The 15362-nt window shown below is 38.5% G+C and overlaps 2 protein-coding genes across 21 annotated transcripts in view; both read right to left on the bottom strand.

The window, feature by feature from the left end:
* LOC133446991 (protocadherin alpha-C2-like) overlaps positions 1-15362 on the bottom strand; it is a 204805-nt gene that overhangs the window by 106279 nt on the left and 83164 nt on the right. For 5 of the 20 annotated variants that reach the window (XM_061725301.1, XM_061725302.1, XM_061725299.1 and 2 more), the window contains exon 2: positions 10772-14553. The exons of the other annotated variants lie outside the window; for them this stretch is intronic. In XM_061725301.1, the coding sequence (XP_061581285.1) occupies positions 14455-14553 (99 nt within the window). In that variant the 3' untranslated portion in view covers positions 10772-14454. Of the gene's footprint in view, positions 1-10771; positions 14554-15362 lie in introns of those variants that run through there. 20 annotated transcript variants of the gene reach the window in all.
* LOC133447724 (protocadherin alpha-7-like) lies at positions 149-8195 on the bottom strand (the record flags this gene model as incomplete). The annotated part of the gene is made up of 4 exons (XM_061726452.1): positions 149-226; positions 913-2337; positions 4124-6431; positions 8167-8195. Coding segments are annotated over 4 exons (3840 nt in total), but the record flags the coding sequence as incomplete, so codon positions are not given.

The following is a 15362-nucleotide window of genomic DNA, read 5'->3' as shown; positions in this document are numbered from 1 at the left end:
AATACCAAGCTCTCAGAAATTAAACTAGGTTACAACAGAAATCGAGTTTTTTTGTGCATTATCTGCCAGCTGGATGCACCTTACTCGTCCTGCATGTTCTAACAAAGCCTGTCAATGAAGGAATGCATCCTCCTTTTTCTGGGAGGAGTCATGCTGTCTGACACAGTTCCCGGATGTCACGGTCTTTAGTGACGCCATGTGGTGATATGATATAACTACAGATACACTTGGTAAAAAAAAGAAGCGAAATTGTCACCTTTTGCAAACAGATGTCTTATTGATGACCAGTGTACTTATTTTTTCAAATTTGTCACACTAACAATACACAACAGTCACTATAATCCGTCTATATAGCTATTTCTAATGTTTATCTGCCATATTATAAAATTGGATTACAGACATGCTCTTGAATATGTTTGTCTCATTTAATTTTAATTAAAAAATAAACAAAAATACTTTAAGCCTTCCAGCTTTACTGATACATGGGATAAGTTGGTAAACCAGGTAGACATATAATTTATATATAATTCAAAACATTATGCTATTGGTCCATCCATTAAATACATGAATAAAGCTGGTGTGGATAGAACATGTATGCTAACTTTGCATGTAACTCACTTTTTTCTTTCAAGGTACAAAAAATAACATACCACACAAGATACAACCCAGCTTATATCAACACCATGGAGAAAATGATATACTTTGATGATCAATATTGCAATTCTCCACTATTTTGCATTTAGCCATTATTCCAGAACCAAACACAATATGTTAGAGGTGTTTTTTTCTATTCGGAATTATATAATTGAACTTGTGCAAATAACAATTGATAAACAAAGAGAAGAAAAACATTGATGGACAGAGCTAGTGTGAAAACATAATTGTAATACGTTGGCTTTTCTTGAAGCTTACCTTGTCTTTGTTGGGTAAAGTCTGCGTTCTGGTAAAAGTGTCTCCTTCATTAATACTGATTAGTTCTGCATCTACAGGTGGAAATGGGGCGGGGAAAACCACTACGTCACTCTTCAGCGTGTCTGAGCTGAAACACACGTCATACTGCTGAGTAGCTTTAGAATAAGACCAGCTCCCATCAGGGTTGGTGGTGATCATCGGGGCGCTGTACCTGCTGAAACTTCCGTCTGTCCTTCGGCATCTGGCAGCCATTAAGCTGAAGAGACTCAACAGGAAAATCACTGAGACCGACGCAATTGCGACCAGCAGATACAGGTTCAAATCTGAAAAATTGTCCTCCTTAATAGGTACATGTCTGAACGGAGTCTGGATGTCAGCAGTGTTTTCAACCACCATGACATCAATAGACAAAGTAGTTGACAGAGAGGCTTCTCCATTATCCGAAACCAAAACCACCAAAGGGTGAGTTTTCAGGTCATAATCACTCATTCTCCTCTTGGTCCTGATTTCTCCGGTGCTGGTTCCGATCCTGAACAACTTGTTTCCTTTTGGCTCAGACAGATGATAAGAAAGCAGCGCATTGTATCCAGCGTCGGCGTCCACGGCCCTGATCTTGGCTACAAAGTATCCCGTTTCAGCAGAATAGGGGATGGTCTCACTGTAAGTGGATCCGTGATCAGAATAAGGCGCAAGAATCGCGGGACTGTTGTCATTTTCATCCAGAATAAAAACGTTCACGGTCACGCTGCTGTTAAGAGGAGGAACACCAGAGTCTGTGGCCTGAACTTTAAACTGAAACCTTTTCAAGTCCTCAAAGTTAAAAGATTGCAGACTGACTATATCTCCAGTCTCTGAGTTGATGTTTACCATGGAAGATGAATGAAATGCGTTATTATCACTTTCTACAATTGAAAAGCTTATCCGACTATTTTCATCAACGTCTTCGTCAACTGCATACAGTTTTTTAATAACTGCTCCTACTGGACTGTTCTCTCTCACAAAAACATTAAGTATCGGTTCCAAAAATTGAGGGGGGTTGTCATTGACATCAGAAACGTGAATATGGACGATTGTGGTGCTGGAAAGCGGCGGAGTCCCTTCATCAGCTGCGACTATGGTGACATTGTACTCAGGTATAGTCTCTCTATCCAGCAGACCATTCACTACTAACGAATAATAATTCTTATAATTGGTATCCAGTTTAAATGGGGTCTCGTTTCTAATAACAGCCTTGACTGCACCGTTTTTCCCTCCATCTTTGTCCAACACAGAAACAAGCGCAACAGCTGTTCCCATCTGCACGTCTTCTTTCACTGTTGATAACAGTGATGTTACAGTGATCTCGGGAGTGTTGTCATTCACGTCCATCACCTCTACCAACACTTTACAGTGAGCAGACATCGGCGGCTGGCCTTTGTCACTAGCCTGAGCATGAATTTCAAACGCAGAGTTTTCTTCATAGTCAATTTTACCCTTGACTGAAATTGTCCCTGTTTCAGGGTCAATTTGAAATAGGTTTAAAATATGATCTTGACCTTTACTCCTTAAGGAATATTCTATTTCAGCATTTAAGCCATCATCTGCATCTACTGCACTTAAAACAATCACTGTGCTGCCTACCGCTCTGTTTTCAGATATGCTTGTCTTGTATAGAGAATTACTGAATACCGGAGCATTGTCATTATTATCTAAGACATTAACAACGATTTGTGACGTCCCTGACTTGGGCGGTTTTCCGCCGTCAATAGCGGTAATTGTGAGTTTAATAGTAGGATGCTTTTCTCTGTCTAGGGATTTCTGGAGTACAAATTCCGCTGACGAACTATCTCCTGCTTTTTGAATCTCTAAAGAAAAGAACTCGTTTGGATTAAGCTTGTATGTATTTACACCATTTTTTCCTACGTCAAGATCCGATGCCCCTATTAATCCAAATTTCCCTCCGGGCGCAGTGCTTTCTGCAATATTAATATATTGCAATTTCTCAAGAAAATGTGGTGCATTATCATTTATGTCCAAAATATTTATCTCTAAACGATACAGCTTTAGTGGATTATTGATCACGGCCTCTAAATTAATAATGCATCTTTCAACCTTTGCACAAATCTCCTCTCGGTCTATTCTTTCAGTTACATACAGACTGCCCGTTTTCAGATTTATATCAAAATATTTCTTTGATCCGCTAACAATCTGAAACGTACGTGCATTTAAATCGTGAACGTTAATGTTTAGATCTTTAGCGAGATTTGCCACCGAAGTCCCCGGGTTTACCTCTTCTGATACCGAGTAAGAGAGCTGCCCACACACCAGTTTCAAGCAACAATGCAAAATCAGAGCTGCGACGAAAATCCAAGAAGGACCACGTATCCTCCCTGTCGACATGTTGTTATCCAGTCCTACGACATGTCATAAAGACTGCACGCTCCAAAATCAACGGAATATATATTGATGATCAAGGAGAGCCAGAGTCCGGTATAATTGCTTTTAAAGGTCCATAGATAAAATTATTTCTGTACTGTCCATTCTCGCTCTCCGCAACACTTTGTCACAAAGCCCTCTGAAATATAATTCTGTAAATCTGGGAGTGGCTTAAAGCAACCTACAGAACACCAAAATGTGATGGTCTCCAACGTCATCGTGTGGGTATTTAAAGTAACTACATACACCATAAAACGGAATAATTAAGTGAAGTGAGTGATCTCATGGCACAAAGCTCATCTGGAATAAATGTGTGTGTATATATACAGAATGTATGTATATATCTGTAAATATGTGTCTGGGTGTATGGGGATATATATAGGGATGTATATATATATATATATATATATATATATATATATATATATATATATATATATATATATATATATATTCAATTTGAGCATAGTAAATAACTGCCATTGTTCCATAATATCTTTCATTTTATATTTTTAGTCTTTTAATTCTTTACAGGCCTTGACAACACCCTGATACTTATTTCAGCACCATGGACAACGTCATGCATGTCTTGGATTTACACTTCGGTACATAGATTGTAATTGGCTAATGTGGGAGTACACATTATAAATAAAACACCGGGTCATTCATTTAACCCCCCCCCCCCCCCCCCCCCCCCATTTTTTCTCAATACAAATGTCAATTTAATATGTTAATGTCTTTTCACAGGGCACAAATGAAACAACAGGGCACAAATGAAACAACACTAATGTCTTACCTTATCTTTACTGGGTAAAGTCTGAGTCCTGGTAAAAGTGTATCCCCCATTAATACTAATGAGTTCTGCATCAACAGGAGGAAATGGTGCGGGGAAAACCACCACGTCACTCTTCAGTGTGTCTGAGCTGAAACACACGTCATACTGCTGAGTAGCTTTAGAATAAGACCAGCTCCCATCAGGGTTGGTGGTGATCATCGGGGCGCCGTACCTGCTGAATCCACTGTCGGTTTTGTGACATCTGACAGCTATTAAACTGATGAAACTCAGCAGGAAGATCGCTGACACCGACACAATGGCGATCAGCAGATACAGGTTCAAATAAGAAAAGTTGTCCTCCTTTTCAGGCACATGTGTGAAGGGAGTCTGCATGTCAGAAATGCTTTCAACCACCATTACATCAATAGAAACAGTAGTTGACAGAGAGGGTTCTCCATTATCAGACACCAAAATCACCAAGGGGTGAGATTTCAGGTCATTGTCAGTCATTCTCCTCTTAGTCCTGATTTCCCCGGTGCTGGTTCCGATCCTGAATAAGTTGTTTCCTTTAGACTCGGACAGATAATAAGACAGTAGAGCATTGTATCCAGCATCTGCGTCCACAGCCCTGATCTTTGCCACAAAATACCCTGCTTCAGCAGTATAGGGTATAGTCTCGCTGATAAGAGAGCCATGTTCAGAATAAGGGGCTAGAATTGCTGGGCTGTTATCATTCTCATCCAGAATTAAAACGTTGACAGTCACGTTGCTGCTTAGTGGAGGGACACCAGAGTCTGTGGCCTTCAATTTAAACCTGAACATCTTCATCTCTTCATAGTTAAACGACTGCAGACTCACTATTTCTCCAGTTTCTGCGTTGATATTCACCATTGTGGATGACGAAAAAGTGTTCCCATTGCTTTGTAAGAACGAGTAGCTCATCTGGCTGTTCTTGTCAATATCAGCATCAGCTGCAGTCACTGTTTTTATTACTGTCCCCACTGCGCTGTTCTCTTTCCCATATATATTAATGATTGACTCGGGGAACTGTGGTGCATTATCATTAACATCAAAAACCTGTATGGAAACTATACTTGTGCTTGATAGTGAAGGGCTCCCTTTATCATTAGCAACTATGGTGATGTTAAAGTTAGAGACACGCTCCCGGTCAAGTGGCCCATCAACTTGCAAAGAATAATAATTTTTGTAGTTGGTTTCAAGTTTGAACGGGACCTCATTTTTAATCATCGCTTTCACGTCACCATTGCTTCCACCATCTTTGTCCAAAACTGAAACGAGTGCAACTACGGTCCCTGGAGTAGCGTCCTCTTTTACTGTGTTACGTAATGACGTGACTGCGACTTCAGGCGCATTGTCATTAAGGTCCACTACTTCTACAAGCACCTTGCAGTGAGCAGACATCGGGGGCTGCCCTTTATCAGTGGCCTCTACACGCACTTCAAAAGCCTTCCTTTCTTCAAAGTCAATATTTCCTTTTACCTTAATGACACCAGTCTCACGTTCAATTTCAAAGATGTCATGTACGCGATCTTGATCCTTGCTTCTTAACGAATAAACTATCTCACTGTTAAGGCCCTCATCTGAATCGGTTGCATTTACAGTGATTACTGTTGTGCCCAGCTGCGTGTTTTCGTGAATTCGTGTTTTATACAGAGACTCACTGAAGATCGGGATGTTATCATTATTGTCTAATACATTAACAACGGGCTGTGAGGTGCCTGATTTAGGCGGACTCCCTCCATCTACCACTGTCAGTGTCATGGTGATTACAGCCTGCCTTTCTCTGTCTAATGGTTTCTGCAACACTAACTCAGGAGACACACTGTCTCCCGCTTTGTTAACTGCCAAAGAAAAATGTTCGCTCGGGCTTAGTTTGTAGGTACTGATCCCATGTCTCCCCACATCTGCATCGGTCGCTTCAGATAATGCGAATATCACCCCAGGCAAAGTACTCTCGGCAATATACAAATGTTGGAATTTGGTAGTAAAGGACGGATCATTGTCATTTACATCTAAAATGTTAACATCACTACGATAAAGCTTTAAAGGGCTACTTATTACAGCCTCTATACTGAGTGTACATTTAATTTCCTCTGCGCAAAGCTCCTCTCTGTCTATTCTCTCACTTACATAGAGAACACCAGTCTTCAGATTTACCTCGAAGAATTTTTTCTTTGATCCAGGAACGATCTGAAACATGCGGTGTTCCAAGTCTTTAATATTACGGTTTAGGTCCTTTTCTATATTTCCAATAGGAGTGCCAGCGATTACTTCTTCTGAGATGGAATATATGAGCTGCCCAGCCACCGTTTGCCAACAACAGTCTTGCAAAAAACATAAATATATCTCGAGATAGCTCCATTTACAAGTCAAAGACATTTTTGTCCAATATGAGCCAAATAATAAATATTGACATGCAATCATATACATTGGCCAAAATATATTTATAATCCTTATCGAGTTTTCCCGCAAGATTCTGGGTCTATTTCACCGCCCTTATTGCCTTAATAACAAAGACTGAGCAGATGTTCTGCTCGCCTGGAAACAGGAGGGGCTTAACAGGAGGGAGCCAGGCTGTTTCTGATGGATCAACAGCGGCGCAAAGTGGGTTGAAAGCCCATGTGCAGAAAACAGTGAAAATATCCCGTTGTTATTCAGTCATTCAGTTATTCAGTCGCTGAAAATTAATATTCAAATAAATAAAACAAAAACAAAAAGGAAACACTTCAACAACTCAGCTAACACAATGATACTTTTTTTTCTCCAGCACCATGGGAAGCACATCTCAGTGCCTTCTTCTTATATATGCACATTTTATGAGTGACATTCTGTTTTCAGTAAAGAACGTTTGGAATAAATTGAAATTGATCTTTGTGACATTTCTTTGGGAATCTATGCATTTTGAAGAACCAAATTTTAATTTGACCTCTAAAAATCCCTAGTAAACTAGACCAGACATCTCTCTTTTTCTGGCTGACCTGCCATCCTGCTGTGCAACAAATAATTGCATAATACTGTTTTACTGCATGAATGCAGATTAATCCACCGGTGTTTATTTTGGGGCATTTTACTGTTTCTCCACACAAACGGCAACCATGTGCTTATAAGCATCCTCTCATTTGTAATCCCGGGATTAAGCCCCAGATGCAGAAACTGTCCTACTTCCACTCAGAAGGAAATATGATTTGATTTGATATTATAAAAAATGAATATTAACTGTGAAAGACCCAATGCAATAATAATAATCACACTGAGTGACCACTGTGCTCAATTTCCTAATGTATATGAGGAAAAACTGTGTTTACAGTATTGCACACGGAAAGACCTTCTAGTCCATAAAGTCATGGATTTATATATTTTTATTTTTATATATAAACTGGTATGTACATAAACACATGTATGTGTGTATATTACACGTATGTGTGTATATTATATATATATATATATATATATATATATATATATATACGGCGGTGGTGATACTTTTTTTTTACTGTTATTTTACATCCATTATTATAACCTATTAATTTATTTTTTTAATTTATGTTTTACTTTATTTTATTGCATTTTGAATCCCTAATTCTTCCCCATTATATATTAAGAGCTAACAGAACAGACTCAGAGTTATTGGACCAAAAATGTCATTACAGGCTTCATTCAGAATTGTGATGCCAGACTCCTTTTTACGGTGGGCATGGTGGTTAGAACTGTTGCCTCACAGCAAGAAGGTTCCCTGTTCTTTTCTTTGCATGTTCTCCCTGTGCTTGCGTGGGTTCCCTCCGGTTACTCCGACTTCCTCTCACAATCCAAAAACATGCATATTAGGTTAATTGATGATTCTTAATTGCCCGCAGGTGTGAGTGTGCCTGGTTGTCTGTCTGTATATGTGGCCCTGCAATGGACGGGTGACCTGTCCAGGGTGTACCTGCCTCTCGCCTTAAATTACCTGGGATATACTCCAGCAGACCCCCGTGACCCTGCAAAGGATAAAGTGGGTATAGAAGATGGATGAATGGATATATATTTGTATTATTTATTTTTATATTTTTGGGATTATAGTCAAGAATATAATATATAGTCAAGAATATAAAGCACTGCCTTTTAGAGAATATCCAGAACTTTCATGTCTACGCAGAGAACATATGCTTGCACTGGCAATATGTAAATTATATTCATTTTTCGATCATTGTAAGTTAATTAATTATATATGAGAATCAGGGAGTAGTACTACATCCAACTTGTTAGAACATCCAGTGTATTTCACAGTAATACACCATATGTGCTCATCAGGTCTTGCAGAATGACACCCTTATTAGGTCACGATGGTTCATGAGAGGGTGAATATATCCTTTCTGCTCCTGTAATAAAGCTGCAGAATGGTCAATCAATCACAAATAGCTCATTACATACTAATGCATAAATACTGCATAATTGCAAATGCATACAATAATGAGTGAGCACATGTTAATTTAACTGAAACATTTTGCCTGATTAGGCTAAATCCTTAGAAAGTTTGTTTTTCAGTTTTATTTATAAACCTTGTATGCACTGATAAGTTAGTTTCCCTGAAGATGTGATAATCACCTTTTGTGAATAATTTATAGTGAATAAATTATGGCTTAGAAAAATACACAGTACGTGCTCCCTGTACATGGGTTGCTGTGCATTTTAAACAAAAGTGTTCAGTAAATGTGTGCCAGTCAATCTGGTTGCAAGGATAAACTTTCACATGAGCAAGTTAAAAAATAAACAAGTGCGCCATGGGCAGTGTGATCAAAGGGGCAGAGTGGACATATAGAGAGGAGGTGGTTACAGCAATGGAAGCAGCCAAAAGCAAGTTTCAGGTGTATCTATTGCATAACAAAAAGGTAACCACGATATATAGTCATCAGATCAGTTTCTTTCTTTTTTTAAATAAAAAAATGTTTATTCTATTGGCCATTCTGCATGGGTTTTGTTACACTCATGAATAAGTGTTTGTTGTAAGGGTGTGTACTGTACCACTCATCTGGCTGTGATTGGGGGGAAGGGTGCTGTCTAAGCAAGCTTCAAGGCACCCACCCCCACCCCCCTCCATTTCCTCTCTCCTTGTGCACTGCTCTTTTGTCTCCATAGCAACGCCATCTTTGGCACAGACATAGGTGCATATGGCCACTCACACGCCCAAACACGCTAATACAGAAACCTGAGTTTAGGTTTTACAACAATTGGAATTGTATACAAACTGAAATAATAAATTCTGCATACAGTAGCTCCACTTGCTTTCTTTCTTCTGCTGACCTCCATTGCATTCTTCTTCTTTTTGTATTTATCTCATTGAATGGATGTGAACACACGTTTGTGACAGGCATAAAACACACACACACCTACTGAAGCAGACAAAACTGCTCTCCTATTTGTATGAAGCCAAACTGTCCCAGGTCATAGTTGGGATGCTCATACATTGCCCGTGTAGCACTGCAGCAGCATATTCACTCATGATGACGGGTTTGCAGCAAAGCCTCTTCGTTCCACCCCCACAACCCCTCGGAAAGCCTGACCTTTGGATTCTGCCATGCCCAACCCACTTCACTCTCTCTAAGCCAGCACTGTGGTGACCTTCCCTCTGACCCTACAACATTCTGCAGTCTGTATACTGCATCCTGCTCAGCTGAAAATATACTGATGAGTTTGTACTTTTTTAAATGTGAATTACAATTCATCATGATACAAAATAGCAATCTACTCAAGTTTGAATTCCTTTCTGTATTTCCTTCCTTCACTAAAACCACTATATCATGTTCAGATTTTTACTATTTAAGTCAGTTTTTGTACTGAGCCCCATTCATTTCATCTATATTCTCCAGTGATTCTCTGATAAGCAGCTGTGATAATGCATTATGCAGCACCAGACCATACTAGCAGTGTAACTAAAACGCACCCAGAATATAGATGTGACTCTATATATAAAAGAAAGATTCAAATAAACTGATAATAAAATAGGATTAATCAAGATATGGAAGACATACACACACGCTTACACACACACACACACACACACACACACACACACACACACACACAAAAACATACATACATACATACACACACACACACACACACACACACACACACACACACACACACATACACGCTTACACACACACACACACACACACACACATAAATACATACATACACACACATACATACACACACACACACACACACACATAAATACATACATACACACACACATACATAAATACATACATACACACACACATACATACACACATACACACACACACACACACACACATACACACACGCTTACACACACACACACACACATAAATACATACATACACACACATACATACACACATACACACACACACACACATACACACACACACACACACACACACATACATTCATTAAAGAAACACTGGGGAGAAAGCGGAGCTGCAGACAAAGACAAAAAAAGACAAAAACAACAACAACAGATAGGAGAGAAGTCATTCTAAAAATAGCAAGTAGTGCCCTGATGACCGCAGCCAGTTGCATGTGAACATGTGCACCAAGAAATCCGCTGTAGGATAGTTTATGTGACATATGAAAAGAAATAAAGAGAATTGAAGACAGGAATAGAAGAATCAATCCGTGTTTAATCCCACTACAACTTAATCATTCATTGCCAAATCTGCACTTGTCTCCACCGGTTTCTGGAGTAAGTAGGACAGGGGCGGTTCCGTCGATACATGAGCCGGAACAAGATGAAAACCAGGACACAGCAATATGGAGCATGCCCAAGCATGCATGCAGACGCAAACACACACACACATGCCCCTGCACGAGTGCACGCCCCCTGAGAGGCATACGTGGAACACGATGTTCACTCATTTGGAATGTGATAGCAGAAAGCCTAAAAATCACATAATGAGTTACTCTACTGTAAATAAACATGTAGAAGCAGCATGCTATTGCTATTGTTGCCAGTATCCTCAGCTGTCACTCCCTTATTTGGAGGTGATAGAACAATACAACTTAAAACATTTACATTTTCCTAAAGACAACTGTACAAAATGAATAAAAATAGCGTATCTATGTCAAGACTTGTCCTTGTGGAACAGACAAGGTTTACTTTCTTTATATGTGGCTGTGTGAGACAAGCTTGAAAACAAGAGATACAAAACATGACAAGGACAAAATAAGATTTTGTGTGATTACTGTAATGATTCTTACTGTTGAAAAAGTGTATTTTCTTTTATTTCATACAACTTAAAATTCATGACAACAGAAAAAAAATCAAAGTTGACTTTGGAGCAATAGCTCATGGATCACAGCTATCAATAAGATAAAGTGTACAGTAAGGTTTGGTAACAGCAAAGGTAACAAGATCTGATTGGATGGCCAGTATCAATGTGAGTGTAATGGACACTCTGATTGGCTAAATGCTGTGCCTAGCAACAAAGGCAGTGTCAGCCTGATAAAATGCTTCTTTCAGAGCACCCATTTGATTCCATACCCCCCCTCCTGTATCCATGACAACGGTACGCAGCCCCTCTCACTGCCACTCCCTGCATCCTATACACAATAAAACCTCACCATGTGAGCACTTGCTAGTTATGCCATGTAAATTCAGTTTTTTATTCGTTATAATCATACAAGCTAATGAGGACTCAAAACATATTTCACATGTTAGTAGAATTATTAATAATTGTTGCATATTTACCTATTTCCTTAAGACATGTTATATGATGGGCTCTAATGTTCCCTATACAGTCATTGTCTCCTTTTCACTCTTTCTCTCAATGCTCATATTGAAACAAACAGGGTTTTTTGGGGGATTAAGAATAAATCTCACTTTATTCTGAGGCATGGATAACCCAGATTTGTCAAACAAACATTTTACCGGGGAGGAGGGTATAAACTGTGTGGTTTAAATCAGCGAAGTGAAAAATAGGACGAGGCCTGCTATTTATGGATCAATTTGACAGAGAGGCTCAATGATAAGATAACCGGAAAGCTATGTGGCATCATGCTAAATAATGCATTGAATGTACTCACAAACCAGCACACATAAAGAAGTAGTAAATACTTATTGCCACAAGGGGGAGCCATTTCCTCCCATTCTTTTTTTTTTTTTTTTTTAAATCAATTTCACCATCTGCAGACATGCTGATGTCAGAGGCAGGCGAGGGTATACAACTTATATTAGATTAGCACACTCACACATCAGAAATTGCATCACTGCTGTAGCTACTCTCACAACCTTCATGCTTACTAAACCTTCATTTTGCCTGCGGATATTAAAATGTCAACTGCCTCAGGGAAATGTGGATACACTGTATCTAACAATGCCTCCAAATTCGTGTGCAGCTGATGCATATCAAAACAGATAGACAATGAAAGGAGTCTGGCAGTTACAGCTGAAGATAATACTGGATATATGGCACATTTGAAATAGTACTCACGTATAATTCTTTATCTTATTTTATTTATTGCCTTTTTTTTTTACACACAGATAAAGAAACATGATCTTTAACCTTGGTTTATATGCATTTATATTTCCCTAGCCAAAGAAGATTGTGCATGCGTATCATGTCATATCTATTTTTACTTTTTCTATTAGTCATGCAGTATAGGATCTGCAGCAGTGCTGGATGTGAAGTGCATTGCAGGTGCAAGCCTGCTGCACTGGGACATGGACCATTTCTTGAAGAAAAAAACTGAATAATTCAATAGAGTGCTGGCCTGCAGAGAAGCTCGTGTTTGAACCGCCTCGAATGATTTTGTGAAGTTGCTCCACTTTCTATTATGAATAGTTATAACAATTTCTAAAATAATGACATGTCAATCAATGATTGAAGCTTAGGCTGCAGCTTTTTGAAAATAGCAAGAATCATATTTTATTTTTACAAGCATCAAAACTAAAGTATAATCATGGAGTTATCTGAAAAGGAAGGTACTCTTTGCCAATTTTATGTAAAAGGACATCATTTGAACTTTATCAGGTACAAAGTTTGGTAGGGATGGGACCTGCTATGTGCAGTTCAATAATCTGAGGCTCAGTTATTATATAGTTAGTTACCACAGAATGTAAATTAATGTTTACAAAATAGATACAGCATTAGTAAGCATTTTAGTTAACTCTTCTTTTCTCTGTGTCATGTTGGTTGGGGATTTGTATGTTTTTTTGGTGCAACATAAATAGAGAAGTAAAGAAAAACATAAACTCCTTACCTACAATTTTCTCTACTTAAAGGCAGTGCTCACTGTTAGAGCTCGTTTAAAATAAATCCTTCCTTCACCTTTCTTTGTCATTGTCATTGAATTCATTCTCATAGTTAAAGAGGTTGTATTTGATGTACTCTGTATCCTATATTGTTTCACACTGTGGTTAGCATTCACAGTTTGAAGGTTCCTGGCTGTAGAGTTTGATAAGATATTGCATGCTCCTTGTGCATATTTGTTTTGTTTTTCTATGTAGACTGACATGCGCTTTTAGTCCAAGAACACACCTGCTTGTTAAATAATTATTTTACACTTCTTGTAGGTGCAACTGTGAGTGTTTAGGATAATAATAATAATAATAATAATAATAATAATAATAATAATAATAATAATAATAATAATAATAATAATAATAATAATAATATAAAAAATCAAATGCAGGGAGACAAAACTGGGATATACGGTTGAGTGGCACTCCAGCTCATCCTACAGGCTGCTGCCTGTGAAAATTAGGCTTCATGGTATTGTGAAGATGATTCCAACTAATCGCATTAGAGGAGCAACATAGTCAAATTATCACTTCACACACTTTGCAGGAGCCTTAATCCATGTCAAATGGGAATACTGACAGCAGTAGCAGAATAAAGAATACCTGGACAGGATTTTTTTTCCTCTTTGAAATAGCTATTTTTTTTACAAAGTACCTACAAGTATTACATGCTATTATTGTATAATACAGTGTACAGTATAGCATTACATTACAGTTATTATTATTATTACAATTATTATTGTGACAAAATAACAGAAACAACAATATTAATTATATTATATTACCAATGACAATAATATTAATGAATGCAGTTATACATTTTTTTTTCACTATTTCACACACATTGTCCCTGTTCCGAGGCAGCACGGTGGCTTGGTGGTTAGCACTGTTGCCTCACAGCAAAAAGGTTCCTGGTTCGACCTCCTGGCCAGGCGGGGGTGTTCTCCCCGTGCTTGCGTGGGTTCCATCTGATTACTCCGGCTTCCTCCCACAGTCCAAAAACATGCATATTAGGTTAATTGATGATTCTAAATTGCCCATGAGTGTGTCTGGTTGTCTGTCTCTATATGTGGCCCTGCGATGGACTGGCGACCTGTCCAGGATGACCCCTGCCTCTCGTCTGAAAATTAGCTGGGAAAGGCTCCAGTTGACCCCCGTGACCCTGCAAAGGATAAAGCGGGTATAAAAAATGGATGGATGGATGAATGGATGTCCCTGTTCCATGTGAGGAAGCATCAGTACAACTTGTTTCCTCAGCTCTGTGTTGGAGGACAATACAACGTATGTTAGGTTTAAGACAAGCATTCAAAAGTAAATAAATGTAAACAAACGAAAGACTGGTTTTACCTAACCCTAAAGGTGCATAAAAAAGTATGGACTATAAACAATCCTCTTGTACCATTAATTTACATCTTCATGATGGAACTAAAAGTTGTGTAGTGAAACCAGGGCTGTACACTGACCATGCTGTCATACACAGGTGTCAGCTACAACTACACCACAATTTTACTGGACTTAAGGAAACAAATCCACAAATCCACAAATCCACAGTACATCCCCTATGCAGCCACATAACTAGATAGAAAGATACTGTAGATAGATATTCTGTTATCTCTCTCTCTCTTTGTCTTTTATACACGCACAGGCACTCACACACACACACTTGTACTTTGGTATTTAAGATGCAAGTTGTATGTCGTTCCTTTAACAGTGGCAGAGCCTACAATGCAACTCTTGGAAGTAATCTGTAATGAGATATTACAAACAACCAAACTTACTAGAAAAAAATGTTTTCTTTTTTAGGTCAACCGAAATGTTTAATACATACTTTACATTTTTGTTCAAAAACACAGACAAAATGCAGTGAAAGTTTTAACAGCCACTATTATGCCTTTGTGTGCTGACTTTAAATGTGAATAGTTATTTTCAGTTATTTATTTAAAGTCAATGTCTTGAATGAATTTGTATTTA

This window comes from Cololabis saira, chromosome 7 (genome assembly GCF_033807715.1).
Source record: "Cololabis saira isolate AMF1-May2022 chromosome 7, fColSai1.1, whole genome shotgun sequence".
Taxonomy (NCBI): Eukaryota; Metazoa; Chordata; class Actinopteri; order Beloniformes; family Belonidae; genus Cololabis; species Cololabis saira.
The sequence above is the reverse complement of the archived record's forward strand: the minus strand, read 5'-3'. Positions and strand labels throughout refer to the sequence as shown.